Raw genomic sequence first — 19,334 nt, forward strand, 5'->3', positions numbered from 1 at the left:
GACTACATCAATTATATTGTCCTCATGAAGCACCCAGCTTCCTCGTTGACAAATTCTATCAAATTGATTAGGCAGAATCTTCCCCCCCCCCCCCTCCTCCTCATCAGACAAAATCACACGGACATAGAAACATAGAAACATAGAAATTAGGTGCAGGAGTAGGCCATTCGGCCCTTCGAGCCTGCACCGCCATTCAATATGATCATGGCTGATCATCCACTCAGTATCCCGTACCTGCCTTCTCTCCATACCCTCTGATCCCCTTAGCCACAAGGGCCACATCTAACTCCCTCTTAAATATAGCCAATGAACTGGCCTCGACTACCCTCTGTGGCAGGGAGTTCCAGAGATTCACCACTCTCTGTGTGAAAAAAGTTCTTCTCATCTCGGTTTTAAAGGATTTCCCCCTTATCCTTAAGCTGTGACCCCTTGTCCTGGACTTCCCCAACATCGGGAGCAATCTTCCTGCATCTAGCCTGTCCAACCCCTTAAGAAGACACTCTGATTAATCCTGCTTTTACAAGTGTAGATGAATCCTTACTCTCAGAATGTTTTCTAACAGCTTCTCGACCATAGGCATTGGACATTAACCTGGCTTATCCTTGCTGCCCTTCTTGAACAAAATTTACAGCATTTCCTGTCTTACAATTAATTGGACTTTTCACTGAAGACATAATAGTCTTTATTCATTTCTCAGAAATCTCCTCCTTTTTGCTTCCCATTGTTACCAACAATACATTTATGGGGATTAGTCTTCCTTTCAACCAGCTAGGACATTTATTACATTCACTTTTCAATGGCATCATTCCAGAATTTCACCATTCCCCTCCGTAAATTCTCCAACTACCTTTTTACGGTGAGGGGGTGGAGAGGGGGGATGATTTAATAGAACCTGAGAAGTAGAATTTTTTATACAAAGAGCGGTGGGTGTATGGAACGAGCAGCCGGAAGAGGTTGTTGAGGCAGATACTAGCGCAACGTTTAAGGAAAATGTAGATAGGTACATGGATAGGGTAGGTTTTGAGGGATATGAGAAAAATGCAGGCAGGTTGGACTAGTGTAGATGGGACATATTGGTCAGTGTGGGGGTTGGACCAAGGGGTCTGTTTCTACGGCTCTACGATGATCTTCTCTTTAGTGAACACGGATGAAAAGTATTTATTTAAGACCTCACTACAATCTCTGTCTCCAACCATAAATCAGCCCTTTGAGTCTAAATGTGCTCAACCTTCTCTCTGATTACCCACTTGATTTTAAATATACATATAAAATGTGTATATTGTATGCTTTCAATACAGGAAGTGTAGTGAAGGTTCATTTGTGGGACGGCATCTTTGTTCTGTGACGAGAGATTTAACAGACTGACGCTATTCTTCGTTGCATTAGATGAATGATAGATGGTCTTATTGAAACATACAGAAAGGGAGCTTAATTGCGTAGATACGGAGTTGGCATTTTACCTAATAGTATTTTTTAGAACCATGAATCAAATTCAGAAAATAAAGTCAGTCGGTCAGGATAGAGAATAAAGTGCTTCACCAAAACAGTAGCAATTTTTGGGAATTTTCTCTACAACATCTGACGTTCAATTGCTGAGTATATTCAAATCAGTGGTTGATAGCTTTTTTTTCAATATTAGTGAAATCAGGGTTCAGGCATGAAAGTGGCGAGGAGTTAAAATATCTGCAATAATATTCAGAATGGCAGAGAAGCATCTGGTCTGCAGTATCTCTATTTCTTCTGCTCTGTGAGGTGTTCTGTTATACATTTGTGTCATTTTCCTCTGTGTTCTGAAATATTACATACAATGACATCAGTTCTCCATTGCAATTAGTACTTTCTCGTATGTGCCAATTAACATTAATCAGTAACCAAGGTCCCTGATATTTGTATTAGAGTCATCTGTGGCAGAGACAGTATATTATTGTCACCCTCTGGTGAATTAGTGCCTGCGGCATCCATTAATCTGTCCCAGCTCCTGTGCATTTTTTCCCCAGTGATTTAAATTTAAAAAAGCTAATTCCCTCACTTTCCAAGTTATGCATATGAAGCAAGGTATAGACTAGCTTAACATGGAAGAAGAAAATGTTTAATTCTGCTGCCTACACCAGCGGACACATTGCCTCTAAATAATGCGCCAATGACCAACTTTATTCCTGACCCAACCTGATGAGATTCAGGATGAATTTTAAAACAAAGAAGATTTTACGTTGCATGTTTGACCTATTTAGAACAGTTGCTTTCCAGACTAGACTATCCAAGGATTGCTGTCATCACTGAGAAATAAGGTTATTACCCTGCTGTGTTGGGGTATAATCAAAGACAAATTCTGCTCCAAAGCTATTAAAAGAAATCACAACAAGACCCAAGGATAGATTTTATAAGACCTTGCTTATAACAAATAGGTGTCAACATTTACAACTCATATCATTACAATTTAAAATATGAATACATTTGAAAGTCTATTCTCAGAAGCCTTGGAACTGTTTACTTTGCATTTAATAAGTAGTTATCTTTTGCCACAAAATGTGAGCAAGTTTGTGTGCTAAAACAAGATACGCTGAACTCTATTTTGCTGACCTGTGCACCTGTCAATGGAGACCTTATTAAAAATAGATTTTTCCAATTTTCGAATTTAATTTCTATTAGCTTTGTTTAGAAATCCCGTTTGTAAAAATTCTTGGAGACTGCCTTTCTATACTTTGACAGAAAAATTAAATGAAAAGTTGGAATTTAATACAGAAAAAATGTGAGGTGTTGCATTTTAGGAACAATAGCATGGGCAGAACCTACACAGTAAATGTTAGGGCTTTGAGGAGTGTTGTAGAGCAGAGGGATGCAGGGGATGATTGAAAGGGGCATCTCAGGTAGATAGGGTGGTCAAAAAGGCTTTTGGCACATTGGCCTTCATCAGTCAGAGCATTGAGTATAGAAGTTGGGAGGTTATGTTGCAGTTGCATAAGACATTTGTGAGGCCGCATTTAGAGTATTGTGTTCAGTTTTGGGCACCATGTTATAGGAAAGGCGTTGTCAAGCTTGAAAAGGTGCAGAGAAGATTTACAAAGATGTTGCCAGGATCCGAGGGCCTGAGCTATAGAGAGAGGTTGAGCAGGCAGGTACACTAATCCTTGGAGCACAGGAAGATGACGGGTGATTTAAAAGTTGAAGCGCTACCATTATGTATTAAAATGTGTACAAAATGATTAGAGGAATAGATCAGGTAGACGCACAGAGTTCCTTGCCCAGAGTAGTGGAATCGAGAACCAGAGGACATAGGTTTAAGGTGGGGGGAAAGATTTAATAAGAACCAGAGGGTGACTTTTTCACACAGAGAGTGGTAAGGTTATAGAACAAGCTGCCGGAGGAGGTAGTTGAGGTAGGTATTATCGCAATGTTTAAGAAAGCCTAGTCGCCTGTAGTGGGACAGGGGCATATTATCTAAATGGTGGCCGATTAGGAAAACGGGAGATGCAACGGGACCTGGGTGTCATGGTACACCAGTCATTGAAAGTAGGCATGCAGGTGCAGCAGGCAGTGAAGAAAGCGAATGGTATGTTGGCATTCATAGCAAAAGGATTTGCGTATAGGAGCAGGGAGGTGCTACTGCAGTTGTACAGGGTCTTGGTGAGACCACACCTGGAGTATTGCGTACAGTTTTGGTCTCCAAATCTGAGGAAGGACATTATTGCCATAGAGGGAGTGCAGAGAAGGTTCACCAGACTGATTCCTGGGATGTCAGGACTGTCTTATGAAGAAAGACTGGATAGACTCGGCTTGTACTCGCTAGAATTTAGAAGATTGAGGGGGGGATCTTATAGAAACTTACAAAATTCTTAAGGGATTGGACAGGCTAGATGCAGGAAGATTGTTCCCGATGTTGGGGAAGTCCAGGACAAGGGGTCACAGCTTAAGGATAGAGGGGAAATCCTTTAGAACCGAGATGAGAAAAACATTTTTCACGCAGAGAGTGGTGAATCTCTGGAACTCTGCCACAGAAGGTAGTTGAGGCCAGTTCATTGGCTATATTTAAGAGGGAGTTAGATGTGGCCCTTGTGGCTAAAGGGATCAGGGGGTATTCAAACAAGAGGACATGACTTCAGAATTAAGGGACAGAAGTTTAGGGGTAACATGAGGGGGAACTTCTTTACTCAGAGAGTGGTAGCGGTGTGGAATGAGCTTCCAGTGGAAGTGGTGGCGGCAGGTTCGTTGGTATAATTTAAAAATAAATTGGATAGGCATATGGATGAGAAGGGAATGGAGGGTTATGGTATGAGCGCAGGCAGGTGGGACTAAGGGAAAAAAGTTGTTCGGCACGGACTTGTAGGGCCGAGATGGCCTGTTTCCGTGCTGTAATTGTTATATGTTATGGAGAGAAGGCAGGTACAGGATACTGAGTTGGATGATCAGCCAATGATCATATTGAATGGCGGTGCAGGCTCGAAGGGCCGAATAGCCTACTCCTGCACCTATTTTCTATGTCTATGTTTCTATAAGACTCTAAGAGTGTTCAAATTCCCAACTAATTCCCAAAGGGTGAGACGGGCGGCTCTTTTGAATTGGAGAGGAAAACATTGTGTAAATCATTGACCCTAATAAGAAATATGAGAACAGGCATACAAATTGCAGATGTTTAAAATGTGTATAATTCAGAAGGTTCTGGAGGAACTCAGCAGATCGGGCTGCATCTATGGAGGGAATGAAGAGGCTATGTTTCTAATTGAAGAAGGATCCCAACCATGAATTGTCATCTGTCCATTCCCTCCTTAGATGCTGCCTGAACCACTCAGTTCCTCCAGCACCTTGTGTTTGGTGCATGAAATATGAGAAGGTCCATTCTACTGTCCACCAACATTTTGTGTTCAATTTTCTTCTTACAGGTGTACACAATAGGAGAGTCCGGAATAGCCTTGCTGATGTGGTCAGTGTCCGGGAACAAGGGGAATGACTGGACATACGCCAACGTAATGGTTGCCAACAACCATCCATTTCGAGTTGCATTTGAAGCTGAAGTGGGTGGAGATAACTTCACAGACATTGCAATTGATGATGTCTCTTTTACCCTGGAATGTGTTGCTGGAGGTACCGTACTTTAAAACCTGTTCCTCTGTGTTCAGTGAGCTCAGTGAAATGTCATAAGAGCCCCATAACCGTTTATAGCCTTGAAACCATAGTTTGACGCAGGAGATTCTATCTGCAAGCTAACCTTCAATTAAACTCTACTTAAAAGGTTATGTTCTAAGCAGCCAGCAGGTTGCAGGATCCCAGACTCCCCACACTGCCATGTAATAAAAACTTCAGCATGCAATCCGTAGAACAGGCACACATCCCATATTACAGTAATAACGGTACTGGAAATGTCAGCAATAATCAAAACACTTTAACCATATGTTAATGTTTTCGAGGTCTGCAACAGTAAAACTTGAGTGTAAAATAGACATTTACTTTGAAGCTCGTTCTAATCATATACTCAGGACACAGTAATCTCTCAGGAGACAGCAACATATGCTGCGGGACATTTCCACAAAACAGCATATTTTGTATATGTCAAATAACCTTTATCAATCTGAGTTGCAAGTCCAGACTATCTGATATGAACAAGAAATATAGAGACATAGAAACATTAAAAACAATAGGTGCGGAAGGCTATTTCGCCTTTCAAGTCAGCACCGCCATTCAATATGATCATGGCTGATCATCCAGAATCAGTACCCTGTTCCTGCTTTTTCCCCATATGCCATTTTTTCCCCTTATGCCAGTTAGCCCTAAGAAGCTATATCTAACTTTCTCTTGAATACATCCAGTGAATTGTCCCCCACTGCCTTCTGTGTGAGAAAGAACTGGAGATGCTGGTTTAAATCGAAGGTAGACACAAAATGTTGGAGTAACTCAATGAGTGAGGCAGCATCTCTGGAGAAAAGGAATGGGCGACGTTTCGGGTCGAGACCCTTCTTCAGGCTGACTGCCTTCTATGGCAGAGACTTCCAGAGATTCGCAACTTTCTGGGTGAAGAAGTTTTTCCTCATCTCAGTCCTAAATGGCCTACACTTATTCTTAAACTGTGACCCCTGGTTCTGGACTCGCCCAACATCGGAAACATTTTTCTTTCAGAATCCTTTAAGAATTTTATATGTTTCTATAAGATCCCGCCTCATCCTTCTAAATTCCAGCGAATACAAGCCCAGTCGACCCATTCTTTCATCAATTCCTGCCATCCCAGGAATTGACCTGGTAAACCTACGCTGCCCTCCGTCAATTCCTCAAATTAGGAGACATGTTGGCCCCCATGAGACTACTACTTGTTGTCGGATTTCAAGATTCTGAGAGGTCAGATTTTTTATCAAGATTGGTAAAAGGGTCTTTTTGCAACAATTATGTCACTTGCGGAAGCTGTTTTAAATACCAAATGCTGCCATTCCCTCCACAAATGCTGCTGCCCTATCGAGTTGCTCCAGAACTTTGTGGAAATGCAGATTCCAGCATCTGAAGTTCCTTGTATCTTCTGCTTAAAGTACTGTTGAGAATAAGTCTGGACTTGGGTGTTGTGGGATTCAATGTTAATAACTTATATTTATGTAGCATGATGCAGATGAGAGCCCAGGACATTGTAGATCTATTAACAGCTATTGCTTCCAACTTAATATCTACCATTGTATGTACCAGCATATTCTTCACCCCACCATTACTATCAAATCTTCGTTCAATGAGAAGGTCAGAAGGACCTGCCAGAAGCAGCTCCAATCAGGTTGATACTGGATGATCCATCCTGATTTGTTTCTTTGTGATTTTTAAATGGTTTGTTACAACTAAATGAGTTGCTAGACATTTAAGAGAACAGTCGAGAGTCAACTGCATTACTGTAGATCTGGAGTCACATGTAGGCCAGACTATATTTAATCCAATGTGTCCAAAACAGATGAAGATAAATGAAAGATAGACACAAAATGCTGGAGAGAAGAAATGAGTGACATTTCGGGTCGAGACCCTTCTTCAGACATTCTTTCTCTCCAGGGATGCTGCCTGTCCCGCTGAGTTACTCCAGCATTTTGTGCCTATCTTTAGTTTAAACCAGCATCTCCTTCATACACAAGATAAATGAAAGATTACTCCAATTCAATTGATTAACAAAGCTAATATGTTAGTAACCAGTAAAGATATTCATCATAAAATTGTTATGCCAAATTAATCTTTACAGGACTAACTGCTAATAGTGGCAATTAAAGGATTAGTGATACAGTTGATTTGACAAATTCTCAAACAGTGGTTGAAGATGCAGGAGAATTTACAATGTAAAGTTCTATCAAGAAGTGGGAGTAGGGAGATCCCTTATCTCCAGTCTCCAGTCTGATTGTTTTGATTTAGCATGAGGAACCTATATCTAGTCACAATTTTTCCCTTCCTGTTTCATGTTAAAGACACAATCCTATAAATACAACCAAAAACTTTATTCTGAATGGAATCACATTTATCTTTAGCAAATTAGATTCATAGAGCGTGGAAACAGGCCTTTGGACCCAACTTGTTGGACAGGCTAGATGCAGGAAGATTGTTCCCGATGTTGGGGAAGTCCAGAACAAGGGGTCACAGTTTAAGGATAAGGGGGAGATCTTTTAGGACCGAGATGAGAAAAACATTTTTCACACAGAGAGTGATGAATCTCTGGAATTCTCTGCCACAGAAGGTAGTTGAGGCCAGTTCATTGGCTATATTTAAGAGGGAGTTAGATGTGGCCCTTGTGGCTAAATGGATCAGGGGGTATGGAGAGAAGGCAGGTACAGGATACTGAGTTGGATGATCAGCCATGATCATATTGAATGGCGGTGCTGGCTCGAAGGGCCGAATGGCCTACTCCTGCACCTAATTTCTATGTTTCTATGTAACTTGCCCACACCGGCCAATATGTACCTGCTACATTAGTCCCACCTACCTGCATTTGGCCCATAACCCTCCAAACCTGTCCTATCCATGTACCTGGCTAACTGTTTCTTAAACGTTGCGATAGTCCCAGCCTCATCATCCTCCTCTGACAGCTTGTTTCAAACACCCACCACCCTTTGTGTGAAAAGGATACCCCTTAGATTCCTAATAATTTTTTTCACCTTCACAAACCTATTTCCTCTGGTCCTCGATTCCGCTACTCTGAGCAAGAGACTGTGCATCTATCTTATCTATTCGTTTCATGATTTTCTGCACAAATTTATGTAATTGTAGCGCTTCATGCTTTAAATTATTGAGAGTGCCCAGAGATAACTTGGCTGCTTTATTTAAATAAGCTATGCAAGGTCTGAAAGTTTAAAAAAACAGGCATGAGTAATATTAATATTTATTTATTATCCAGACATTATTTTTTCCACTCTCAAACAAAACAAAAGAATATTCAGGTTAGATTGACAGATTGGACAAACTAATTAAAACTTGTTATTGCTTGTGATTCTGCTGCAAGGAAAATGTCAGGTGAAATCAGAGTGCAACTCCATTCCAAATTGCAGGATAAAGTTATTCAATCCACAATTGTCTTAAGGTATAGGAGCAAAATTAGGCCATCTTGTCAATTCCACCATTCAATCATGGCTGATCTGTCTTTCCCTCTCAACTCCATTCTCCTGCCGAAGATAGACATAAAAAGCTGGAGTAACTCAGTGGTGGTGAAAAGCATCGCTGGTGAAAAGGAATAGGTGACGTTTCGGGTCTAGATCCTTCTTCAGACGTAGAGTCATGGGAAAGGGAGACAAGAGATATAGATGGTGATATCGAGAGATGTAGAAACAGGTGAATGAAAGATATGCAAAAAATTAAAGATGATCAAGGAAGCAGTCCATTGTTTGCCGTGGGCTAGGTGTTACGAGGTTAATTCACGGGATGGCGGGACTGTCATATGTTGATAGAATGGAGCGGCTCGGCTTGTACACTCTGGAATTTAGAAGGATGAGAGGCGATCTTGTTGAAACATATAAGATTATTAAGGGATTGGACATGCTAGAGGCAGGAAACATGTTCCCGATGAAAAACCTTTTCACACAGAGGGTTGTGAATCTGTGGAATTCTCTGCCTCTGATGGCGGTGGAGGCTGGTTCTCTGGATGCTTTCAAGAGAGAGTTATATGGAGCTCTTAAAGATAGCGGAGTCAAGGGATATGGGGAGAAGGCAGGAACGGGGTACTGATTGTGGATGATCAGCCATGATCACATTGAATCATGGGCTCAAAGGGCCAAATGTCCTACTCCTGCACCTATTATCTATTGTCCAAATGAGTTATACAGACAATGAAATTCACCAGGATGACAGTGAAACTTATACAATGTACAAAGGGTGGGGGAGGGATGGGGAGAGAGGGGATGAAAAGGTTGCTTGAAGTTAGAGAAATCAATATTCATACCGCTGGGTTGTCAGCATCTATCCATTCTACCTCTCTTTTGAAGTTAGGGAGCAAAGTGAAGCGGCATTGCAGTGGTGCTGACTCACTTGCATCAATCCTGTTTGATCCAGTAGAAAACCCTAAGGAAGAAATAATTAACCCTTAAACTCTTAAATGAACTGAGAAACTAACACGAGTGCTCAACTAATAGAAAAGTAAATATTTTTTAAATCACTGCTACCTCCAAGATGGACCTTGGGCTTCTTGTGACTGAATTTCTTAATGTCCGATGAATGAAAAAATCAGCCGACCAACATGTCTTTGCAAGTACAAAAATTCTAAGTTGGAATTCTTTACCACAAATTGCTGAGCTAGAAGTCTAGATTTAATGTTTGAGTGAAATTTGGCAAAGGAATAAGTAGGAGTCTTTGTATGTGTAAGAAGAAACTGCAAATGCTGGTTTAAACCGAAGATAGACACAAAAAGCTGTCCCGCTGAGTAAATGGGTGACTTAATTGGCGAGTTTAGAAGGGTTTAGGAGAGTTTGAAAAAATGTCATGGTGGACACCTCCTTCGAATATGTAGAAGACCTCCTTCGACCTCCTTCGACTAGCTACGACTAGCTTCGGGAAAATTGGACACCGAATAGTGGAGAGTGAAGACGACCTCCTTCGATCTCCTTCAACCTCCCTTCGACTATGATGAAGACTATCTACGACTACCTTCGACTACCTTTGATTACATTCAACTACCCTCGATTACCTGCAACCTACATGCCGACCGACTATGACCTACCATGACTAAACCTACGATTTAAAAAAAGTATCGATTTTTTCCATGGTGACCCTTTTTTACTCGCGGGCATTGTTTACTCGCGAGTCAAAAAAGGTCGCCATGGAAAAAATCGATACTTTTTTAATCGTTGAAAAAATACGCCGCGACATAGCTGAGGCCGCGAGTACACGGGGGCTACTCTCGAGCATGAAGGAGAGTTACAAAGACCTCCTAGGACATCGTGTTGACCATGCTGCGAGTATGAGTCGAGGGCAAACTCATCAGAAGTCGCGGATTAGGTTGCTCAAGTGGGACAGCCCATTTACTCCAGCTTTTTGTGCCTATCTGGAGTCTTTAGAATGATGATCCTTTAGTAATTTCAGGATAAACTCTTGGAGACAAACGTACCACAGAGGTTTTGAATTCTCAATACACGATTTCAAATCTGCAGCAAATGTAAAAGAGGAAGTCATAGATCTTGACTGCGTCTGACAACACGAACTGAATACTAGCAAATTGGCCGCGTATTTACCTTGTACCTGATTTTGATCTCCATTTAAATCTGTGTTTGTTAAATATGTGGATTCTTGCGCATGAAACACAAAGCTCAGACACAGTTGCAGCAGGAAATCTTCTTGCATTTGACGTAACAGAGGTTATGTAACGGCCTCCAGGCGCCGTAGCCAGTTCAATGTGCTGTTGTCGAGGGCCGTGAGGTCTACCCCTCCACCAGGGGGGCTGCGCTGTTTGCCGGTCTGCTCCACACACGCAGGCTGCTGATGAACGCAGCCCCCAGCGATGCATGTTGGCGTTGAACCGGCCGACCCCCGTACGGAGCCGGTTCAGGGCGACCCACTCTTTGCGAGGCAGGTCCGAGCCAGGTGGGGCTGTGGTGTTCCGCGCAACAGTGAATTGCGGAGGTCGTGAAGTCTGTTCCCAGCTGGTTCTCCATTCTCCTAGTGTGTTGAAACCGGAGCCACAGAGGGTCGCTGTGTGACGGGAGAAGAGGCGACGAGATGACAGGCGTTGTGGTCCCAGTTGCTGTGAGTCCTGGGCGAGGTGGTGCAAAGAATGTTTGTCATCCGATGGGGCCTTGCACACCAGCCTGTGATTGAAATACTCTCCACGAAGCTTGGCGGGTGCGATAACTGCGAGCACCGGCAGAAGATCCATCGGAGTAGGGCGTAGGCAGCCGGTGATGATCCGCATGGTGTCATTGAGGATGGCGTCTAGCTTGCTAGTAAGAGCGCTGCGGCACCATGCTGGGGCGGCGTACTCTGCGGCGCTGTACACGAGTGCAAGAGCACTGGTTCAGAGAGTAGATGTCCTGGCGCCCCATGACTATCCAGCCAAGCAACGCAGGAGGTAGTTCCGCGCCGAGACTTTAGCACGGAGAATTTCAAGATGTTGCTTGAAATGTGGAAGGCTAATGAAACATTTGTCCTTTTCTGAAAGGGGTTTAGTTAGACACAAACAATCTCCCAGATGTACTAGAGGACAAAGGATCTAAAGGGGTAGAGGAACTGAAATAAATTTTCATTAGGCGAGAAATAGTATTGGGTAGGCTAATGAGACTGAAGGATGATAAATCCTCTGGGCCTGATGGTCTGCATCCCAGGGTCCTCAGGGAGGTGGCTCTAGAAATAGTGGACGCATTGGTGATCATTTTCCAATGTTCAATAGATTCAGGATCAGTTCCTGTGGATTGGAGGATAGCTAATGTTATCCCACTTTTCAAGAAAGGAGCAAGAGAGAAAACAGAGAATTACAGACCAGTTAGCCTGACTTCGGTGGTGGGAAAGATGCTGGAGTCAATTATTAAAGAGGTAATAATGGGGCATTTGGATAGCAGTAAAAATCCAAGCAGTCCAAGTCAACATGGATTTATGAAAGGGAAATCATGCTTGACTAATCTGGAATTTTTGAGGATGTGACAAGTAAAATGGATGAAGAGGTGCCAGTGGATGTGGTGTATCTAGACTTCAAGTTCAAGTTCAAGTGAGTTTATTGCCATGTGTCCCTTACAGGATAATGAAATTCTTGCTTTGCTTTGCTTCAGCACAACAGAACATAGTAGGCATTGACTACAAAACAGATCAGTGTGTCCATATACCATTAGATAAATATATACACACATGAATAAATGAACTGATAAAGTGCAAATAACAGATAATGGGTTATTAATAATCAGAGTTTTGTCCGAGCCAGGTTTAATAGCCTGATGGCTGTGGGGAAGTAGCTATTCCTGAACCTGGTCGTTGCAGTCTTCAGGCTCCTGCACCTTCTACCTGAAGGTAGCAGGAAGATGAATGTGTGGCCAGGATGGTGTGGGTCTTTGATGATACTACCAGCCTTTTTGAGGCAGCGACTGCGATAAATCCCCTCGATGGAAGGAAGGTCAGAGCCGATGATGGACTGGGCAGTGTTTACTACTTTTTGTAGTCTTTTCCTCTCCAGGGCGCTCAAATTGCCGAACCAAGCCACGATACAACCGGTCAGCATGCTCTCTACTGTGCACCTGTAGAAGGTAGAGGGCGTCCTCCTTGTCAAAACCGATTCTCCGTAATCTTCTCAAGAAGTAGAGGCGTTGATGAGCTTTCTTGATAATTGCATCAGTGTTCTCGGAACAGGAAAGATCTTCAGAGATGTGCACGCCCAGGAATTTGAAGCTCTTGACCCTTTCAACCGTTGATATAAACGGGACTGTGGGTCCCCATCCTACTCCTTCCAAAGTGATACCCCATCAGTGATACGTCCCACAACAGTGGTGTCGTCAGCGAACTTGATGATGGAGTTTGCACTATGACCGGCTACGCAGTCATGAGTATAGATTGAGTACAGCAGGGGGCTGAGCACGAGCCTTGAGGAGCTCCCGTGCTGATTGTTATCGAGTCTGACACATGTCCACCAATACGAACAGACTGTGGTCTGTGAATGAGGAAGTCGAGGATCCAATTGCAGAGGGATGCGCAGAGACCCAGTTCTGCGAGTTTGGTAACCAGCTTGGAGGGGATGATAGTATTAAATGCCGAGCTGTAATCAATGAATAACAGCCTGACATATTAGTTTTTGTTGTCCAAGTGGTCCAGTGCGGAGTGGAGGGCCAGCGAGATCACATCCACCGTTGATCTGTTGTGGTGGTAAGCGAACTGCAGTGGGTCCAGGTTTTTGTCAAGGTAGGAGTTGATTTGCGCCATGATCAACCTCTCAACTATCAGAAAGCCTTTGATAAGGTCCCGCACGGGAGACTGGTGACTAAAATTAGAGCACATGGTATTGGGGGTAGGATGTTGACACGGATAGAAAATTGGTTGGCAGACCGGAAGCAAAGAGTAGGAGTGAATGGGTCCTTTTCAGAATGGCAGGCAGTGGCGAGTGGAGGGTCGCAAGTCTTTAGTCTCTTCCTTCGGGGGGATGCGACCTTTTCTTGTCGTATCCCCCGTCCCCGTCTCCGTCTGCGCTGAGGCCTAATGGCGGAACTGGCGGCCTCCAACTGGGACCGACCTCAAGGCTCCGGAGGCAGAGCCAGCCAGGACTTACCATCGCGAGGTTGGCCAACTTCGGGGCTGTGGTGGCGTTGCCGCGGCGGCGACCAGACTTCGGAGGCTCGGCCGCGGGCCCAGTGGACTCGGCCGCGGGCCCAGTGGACGACATCGTCGGGAGCTCGCAGGTCCCAGGTTGGTGACCGGTTCTCCGGAGCTCCCGCAACAACAGCTTCGTCTGAAGAAGGGTTTCGGCCCAAAACGTCGCCTATTTCCTTCGCTCCATAGATGCTGCTGCACCCGCTGAGTTTCCCCAGCAATTTTGTGTACCTTCGATATTCCAGCATCTGCAGTTCCCTTTTGAACAGCTTCGTCCGCTGGACTGGAGGGTGGCAGCTTCGGCAACTTCGACCGCCCCGGTCCGTGGAGTTTGAACCGGCCCATTCGCGGTGCTCGCATTCAGCCACGGGACTTACTTACCATCACCCGGCGGGGTCACAACATTGGAAGCCTGGATTGACTCAACACAGAGAGAGAAGAGACAAGGACTTTAAGACTTTTGCCTTCATCACAGTGAGGAGGTACCTGGTAGACTCACTGTGGTGGATGTTAAATCTGTGTTTATTGTGTGTTTTGTTATTTTATTCTATGTTATGACTGCAAGGCATGGAATTTCGTTCAGACTGAAAAGTCTGAATGATAATAAAGGATACTTAATGGTAAACTCAAGTGAAAGTAAAATTTCAGAATTAAAGTGAAATACTGCACTATCCGTATTGTGTGTCTAAGCATTGCAGGCTGTTGCTACTAATTAGTGACCGGAATGTTATGAGCACAAGAGTGTCTGCATGGATTAGCTGAATATAGTTATGAGCACAAAAGAGCTTTAGATGCCTGGGTTCTATTTAATCTCCTTGATGTTTTGCCATTTTCTTCCTGCTATTCAGCATTATCTTCAGTGCTCCCAAGCCAATCTCCAGCACAAACAATATCATATTGAAAAGGTACTGTAAACACTGCAAACAATGAAAGGTACCACACCAGTCCCACCATGCAAACATTCATCAAGCATGGAGGTTCCCTCATGCCAATTCAAATGTGCTTTGAAGACAAATGGTAGATTTCCTGGAAAAATGTCTGAATATTGCATCTACTAGTTTTACATCATTTTTTTTTGTCCTAATGAGCCGAGGTCTGAATTGTGAAACAAGTACTCCAATACTGTCAAGCTTGAAAGGGTTCAGAAAAGATTTAAGGGCCTGTCCCACTTAGGCGACTTTTTAGGCGAGTGCAGGAGACTCTGCGCTCACCTCATGATCTCCACATGGTCGCCACATGTTCGCTGGTGGTCTCTGGTGAGTCTCCTTCATGGTCGCGAGGGGTTCCCGCATTCTGGGAACTAGTCGCGGCCTCAGTATGGTCGCAGCAAATTTTTCAACATGTTGAAAATTTTTGTGCGACCACAAATTGGTCGCTATGGAGAAAATCGATACTTTTGTAGTCATAGGTGCTGTGGTAATGGGGTCACCATGTCGATGTAGGTAGTGGGGATAGCCATTGGTAATTTTAGTTCATCTCCTTTGCTGACCGGGCATTTTCATTGGCTCATTGGGGAAAAAAAACATAAGCACAAGTTTTCAGAACCAAGGAAAACCGACCGGTAATGTTAAATGCCCGCCGAACTTCACAGCTGTGTATCTCTGGCTTATTAAAAGTTGTCTGGCTTCTTAAAAGTGTCTCCACTCCTTCTCCCCCCTTCTTCCCCCTTCTCCCCTCACCTCCCACCCTGCTCTTTTAAAGGACTTAAGCCCCTGTCCCACTTAGGAAACCTGAATGGAAACCTCTGGTGACCTTGCGGCCTACCCAAGGTTTCCATGAGTCGCCAGAGGTTTTGGTCACTCGCCTGGAAAGCCTCGCATGAGCTGCATCTACTGACCAAAGGTCCTACAGGATCTTTGCTAACACACTCGCACACACACACACACGCACACACGCACGCACACGCGCACGCACACGCACACACACACATACACACGCACACACGCACGCACACGCGCACGCACACGCACACACACACACACACACCCACACACACGCACACGCACACGCACACGCACGCGCACACGCACGCGCACACACACACCCACACACTCGCGCACACACACACACACACACACACACACACACACACACACACACAAACACACACACACACACACACACACACACACACACACACACACACACACACACACAGAAGGTGAGGGCCAAGAACAGTGGAGGAGGGCTGTCTGCGCGATGACGAGGAAGGTAAACGGCAGCCACAGAGCACCATGTCCTTTAGAGAGCGCGGGAGGGAGGGAGAGAAGGGGAAAGAAGGGGAGAGAAGGACAGATAAGGGGAGAGAGAAGGGGGGAGAATGGAAGAGAGAAGGGGATTGAAAGGGGAGAGAAGGGGGGTGAGAAGGAGTGGAGACAGTTTTAAGAAGTTTAGTAAAGTTAGCGGGCATTTTACCTTCCGGCGGATCTTCTAGGTCCTGAAAACCAAAACTCCAATGAGCCAATCAAAATGGCCGGTCAGCAAAGGAGATTGCCTTCGACTGCCTGTAAGTAAATAGCGACCCCACTCCACTGGCTTCAACCAAACGGCAACCTATTTTTAGTCGAGGCCGGTTTTGTTTTTTTTGAAATAATCGCAGGAACATAGAAGAAGCCTCGACTACGCGGAGACCACTTTCGACCATTAGGGACCATTGGGTAGGGCGCAAGGGCACCAGAGGTTTCCGTTCAGGTTTCCTAAGTGGGACAGGGGCATTACCCTACACTGTGATAACCTTCTTTAACCTTCTTGTTAATCGCGGTGTGTGTCTGTATCACCTTAGCTTTGCACCGTGTGAATTTCAGACAGCGCTCCCCCATTTACGAGGATGTTGCCAGGACTAGAGGGTGAGGTAGGAAGTAGGTTGAGTAGGCTGGGTCTCTATTCCATGGAGCGCAGGAGGATGAGAGTTATAGAAAATCATGAGAGGAATAGATCGGGTAGATGCACAGTCTTTTGCCCAGAGGAGGGGAGTGGACAATAGACAATACAATAGACAATAGGTGCAGGAGTAGGCTATTTGGCCCTTTGAGCCAGCACCGCCATTCAATGTGATCATGGCTGATCATCCCCAATCAGTACCCCGTTCCTGCCTTCTCCTCATATCCCCTGACTCCACTATTTTTAAGAGCCCTATCTAGCTCTCTCTTGAAAGCATCCACAGAACCTGCCTCTACCGCCCTCTGAGGCAGAGAATTCCACAGACGCACCACTCTCTGTGAGAAAAAGTGTTTCCTCGTCTCCGTTCTAAATGGCTTACTCCTTATTCTTAAACTGTGGCCCCTGGTTCTGGACTCCGCCAACATCGGGAACATGTTTCCTGCCTCTAGCGTGCCCAAGCCCTTAACAATCTTATATGTTTCAATGGGATGCCCTTCATCCTTCTAAACTCCAGAGTGTACAAGCCTAGCTGCTCCTTTCTCTCAGCATATGACAGTCCCACCATCCCGGGAATTAACCTTGTAAACCTACACTGCACTCCCTCTATAGCAAGAATGTCCTTCCTCAAATTAGGGGACCAAAACTGCACACAATACTCCAGGTGTAGTCTCACTAAGGCTCTGTACAACTGCAGAAGGACCTCTTTGGTCCCATATAGGAATAGGTTCAAGGTGACAGAAAAATAATTAATAGGAATCCGAGGGTTAACTTTTTCACACAACGGGTGGTGGGTATGTGAAACAAGCTGCCAGAGGAGGTAGTTGAGGCTGGGACTATCCCATTGTTTAAGAAACAGTTAGACAAGTGCATGGGTAGGACAGGTTTTGAGGGATATGGACCAAGCACAATCAGATGGAACCGGTGTAGCTGGGACATTGTTGCCCGGTGTGGGCAAGTTGGGCCGAAGGGCCTGTTTCCACACTATATCACTCCATGACTCTATGACACTAGATGTAAAACGTACCTGCCCAGAAACAGGAGATTATAATCTCTAAACCTGCTCATCCAGTTTACAATTCCCACAGGTTAATTGAAAGTTGCATGGTCACCATATTCAGAGGCACAAATTAGTCATAACATGACATCTGCACAATTCATGCCCTGGCAAGTTCCAGCCTTGAATGGAAATTAGAAGTAAAGGAACCTGTTTTGGATATTAAAAGAGGCTTTTCACCCTAATCCACTCAAGGGCTTTTGAAATGTGGTAATGGATAGTTTTCAAAATAGGCTCAGGCCAACCACTGGCTAAATAGAATAATTATGTAACTGAGGATAAAATAGGTGCTTGAATCTCAAACAAAAACAGAAATGCATAAAAGTCTCAGCTAGACAAGCAACATTCGCGGAAAGAGAAACCCGTCAAGGTCTCAGATTTGTAATCCTTCATAACTTGGAAGAATGGAGGGTTTATTGTTTTCAAATCAGGGGCCGGAGGAGGAGTGAGATGTTCTGTTTACAGACACAGCATGGAAACAGGCCCTTCGGCCCAACGAGTCCATGCCAAACATCGATCACCATTTCACACTAGTTCAATGCATCACTATCTTATCCACTCCCTACGCACTTGGGGCAATTTACAGAGGTCACTGGAATCACGGATGAGAGGGGATCTTATAGAAATATATAAAATTCTTAGGCGATTGGACAGCCTGGATGCAGGGAAAAAGTTCCCGATGTTGGGGGAATCCAGAACCAGGTCACATTTTAAGAATAAGGGGTAGGCCATTTAGGACGGAGATGAGGAAAACCTTTTTCACCCAGAGAGTTGTGAATCTGTGGAATTCTCTGCCACGGAAGGCAGAGGAGGCAAATTCACTGGATGTATTCAAGAGAGATTTAGCTCTTAGGGCTAACGGCATCAAAGGATATGGGGGAAAAGCAGGAACAGGGTACAGATTCTGGATGATCGGCCATGATCATATTGAATGGTAATGCTGGCTCAAAGGGCCGAATGACCTACTCCTGCACCTACTTTCTATGTTTCTATGTTCCCAGGTCAATTAACCTATAAGTCCACACGTCTTTGTGATGTGAGATGAAACAAGAGCATCTGAAAGAAACCCACGTGGTCACAGAGGGAACGTTCAATGGTGCTTTATGGTCACAGTGCTGAGTGCAAATGCACAGTTAAATTATTTTCTTACAAACAATCCAGCAGAGTATTGCCATACTCCGCGGACAGCATCCAATGTCAGAATCAAATCCAGATCTCTGGCACTTTGAGGCAGTGGCTCTACCACCTGCGCCACTGTACCGCCCACACGTATTATGTAAGACCATAAAACCATATCCGGATAGATGACAAATGATCATTTGGTTAGGAGGATGAGTGTTGACGAACAAATCATTTTACGCAAAAAGGGTGAGAAAGTGACATATGCGTGAAACCGAGTGATGAAGAAATGAACGGAGAACTCAAGTCCATTCCAGAAGGTTGCAAAAGACAAAGACGGAAGATGAGATGTTGTTCTTCACATTTATGTTCAGTCTCACTTTGGCAGTGTAGGACGTCATATACAGCTAGGAATGAAAGTGGCACACAGCAGGAGCACCTCTGTGGACTGAGTGGAGATGCAAAGCGACCACTTAATCTCTGTTTGGTTTCTCCAGTGTGGAGGAGATCACATTGTGAATATCGAATGCAGTAATATAGATTGGCCTCCTCCACTGTGGCCTCCTCCACTGCC

At 44.5% G+C, this 19,334-nt stretch overlaps 1 protein-coding gene across 1 annotated transcript in view; it reads left to right on the plus strand.

Annotated features, from left to right (window-relative positions):
* The window catches only part of malrd1 (MAM and LDL receptor class A domain containing 1), a 343,320-nt gene that overhangs the window by 275,802 nt on the left and 48,184 nt on the right, over positions 1 to 19,334 (plus strand). The window contains exons 31-32 of the mRNA XM_033040137.1: positions 4,878 to 5,084; positions 19,068 to 19,080. Of these exons, the coding sequence (XP_032896028.1) occupies positions 4,878 to 5,084; positions 19,068 to 19,080 (220 nt within the window). The remainder of the gene's footprint in view (positions 1 to 4,877; positions 5,085 to 19,067; positions 19,081 to 19,334) is intronic.

Source organism: Amblyraja radiata, chromosome 2 (genome assembly GCF_010909765.2).
Source record: "Amblyraja radiata isolate CabotCenter1 chromosome 2, sAmbRad1.1.pri, whole genome shotgun sequence".
Lineage (NCBI taxonomy): Eukaryota > Metazoa > Chordata > Chondrichthyes > Rajiformes > Rajidae > Amblyraja > Amblyraja radiata.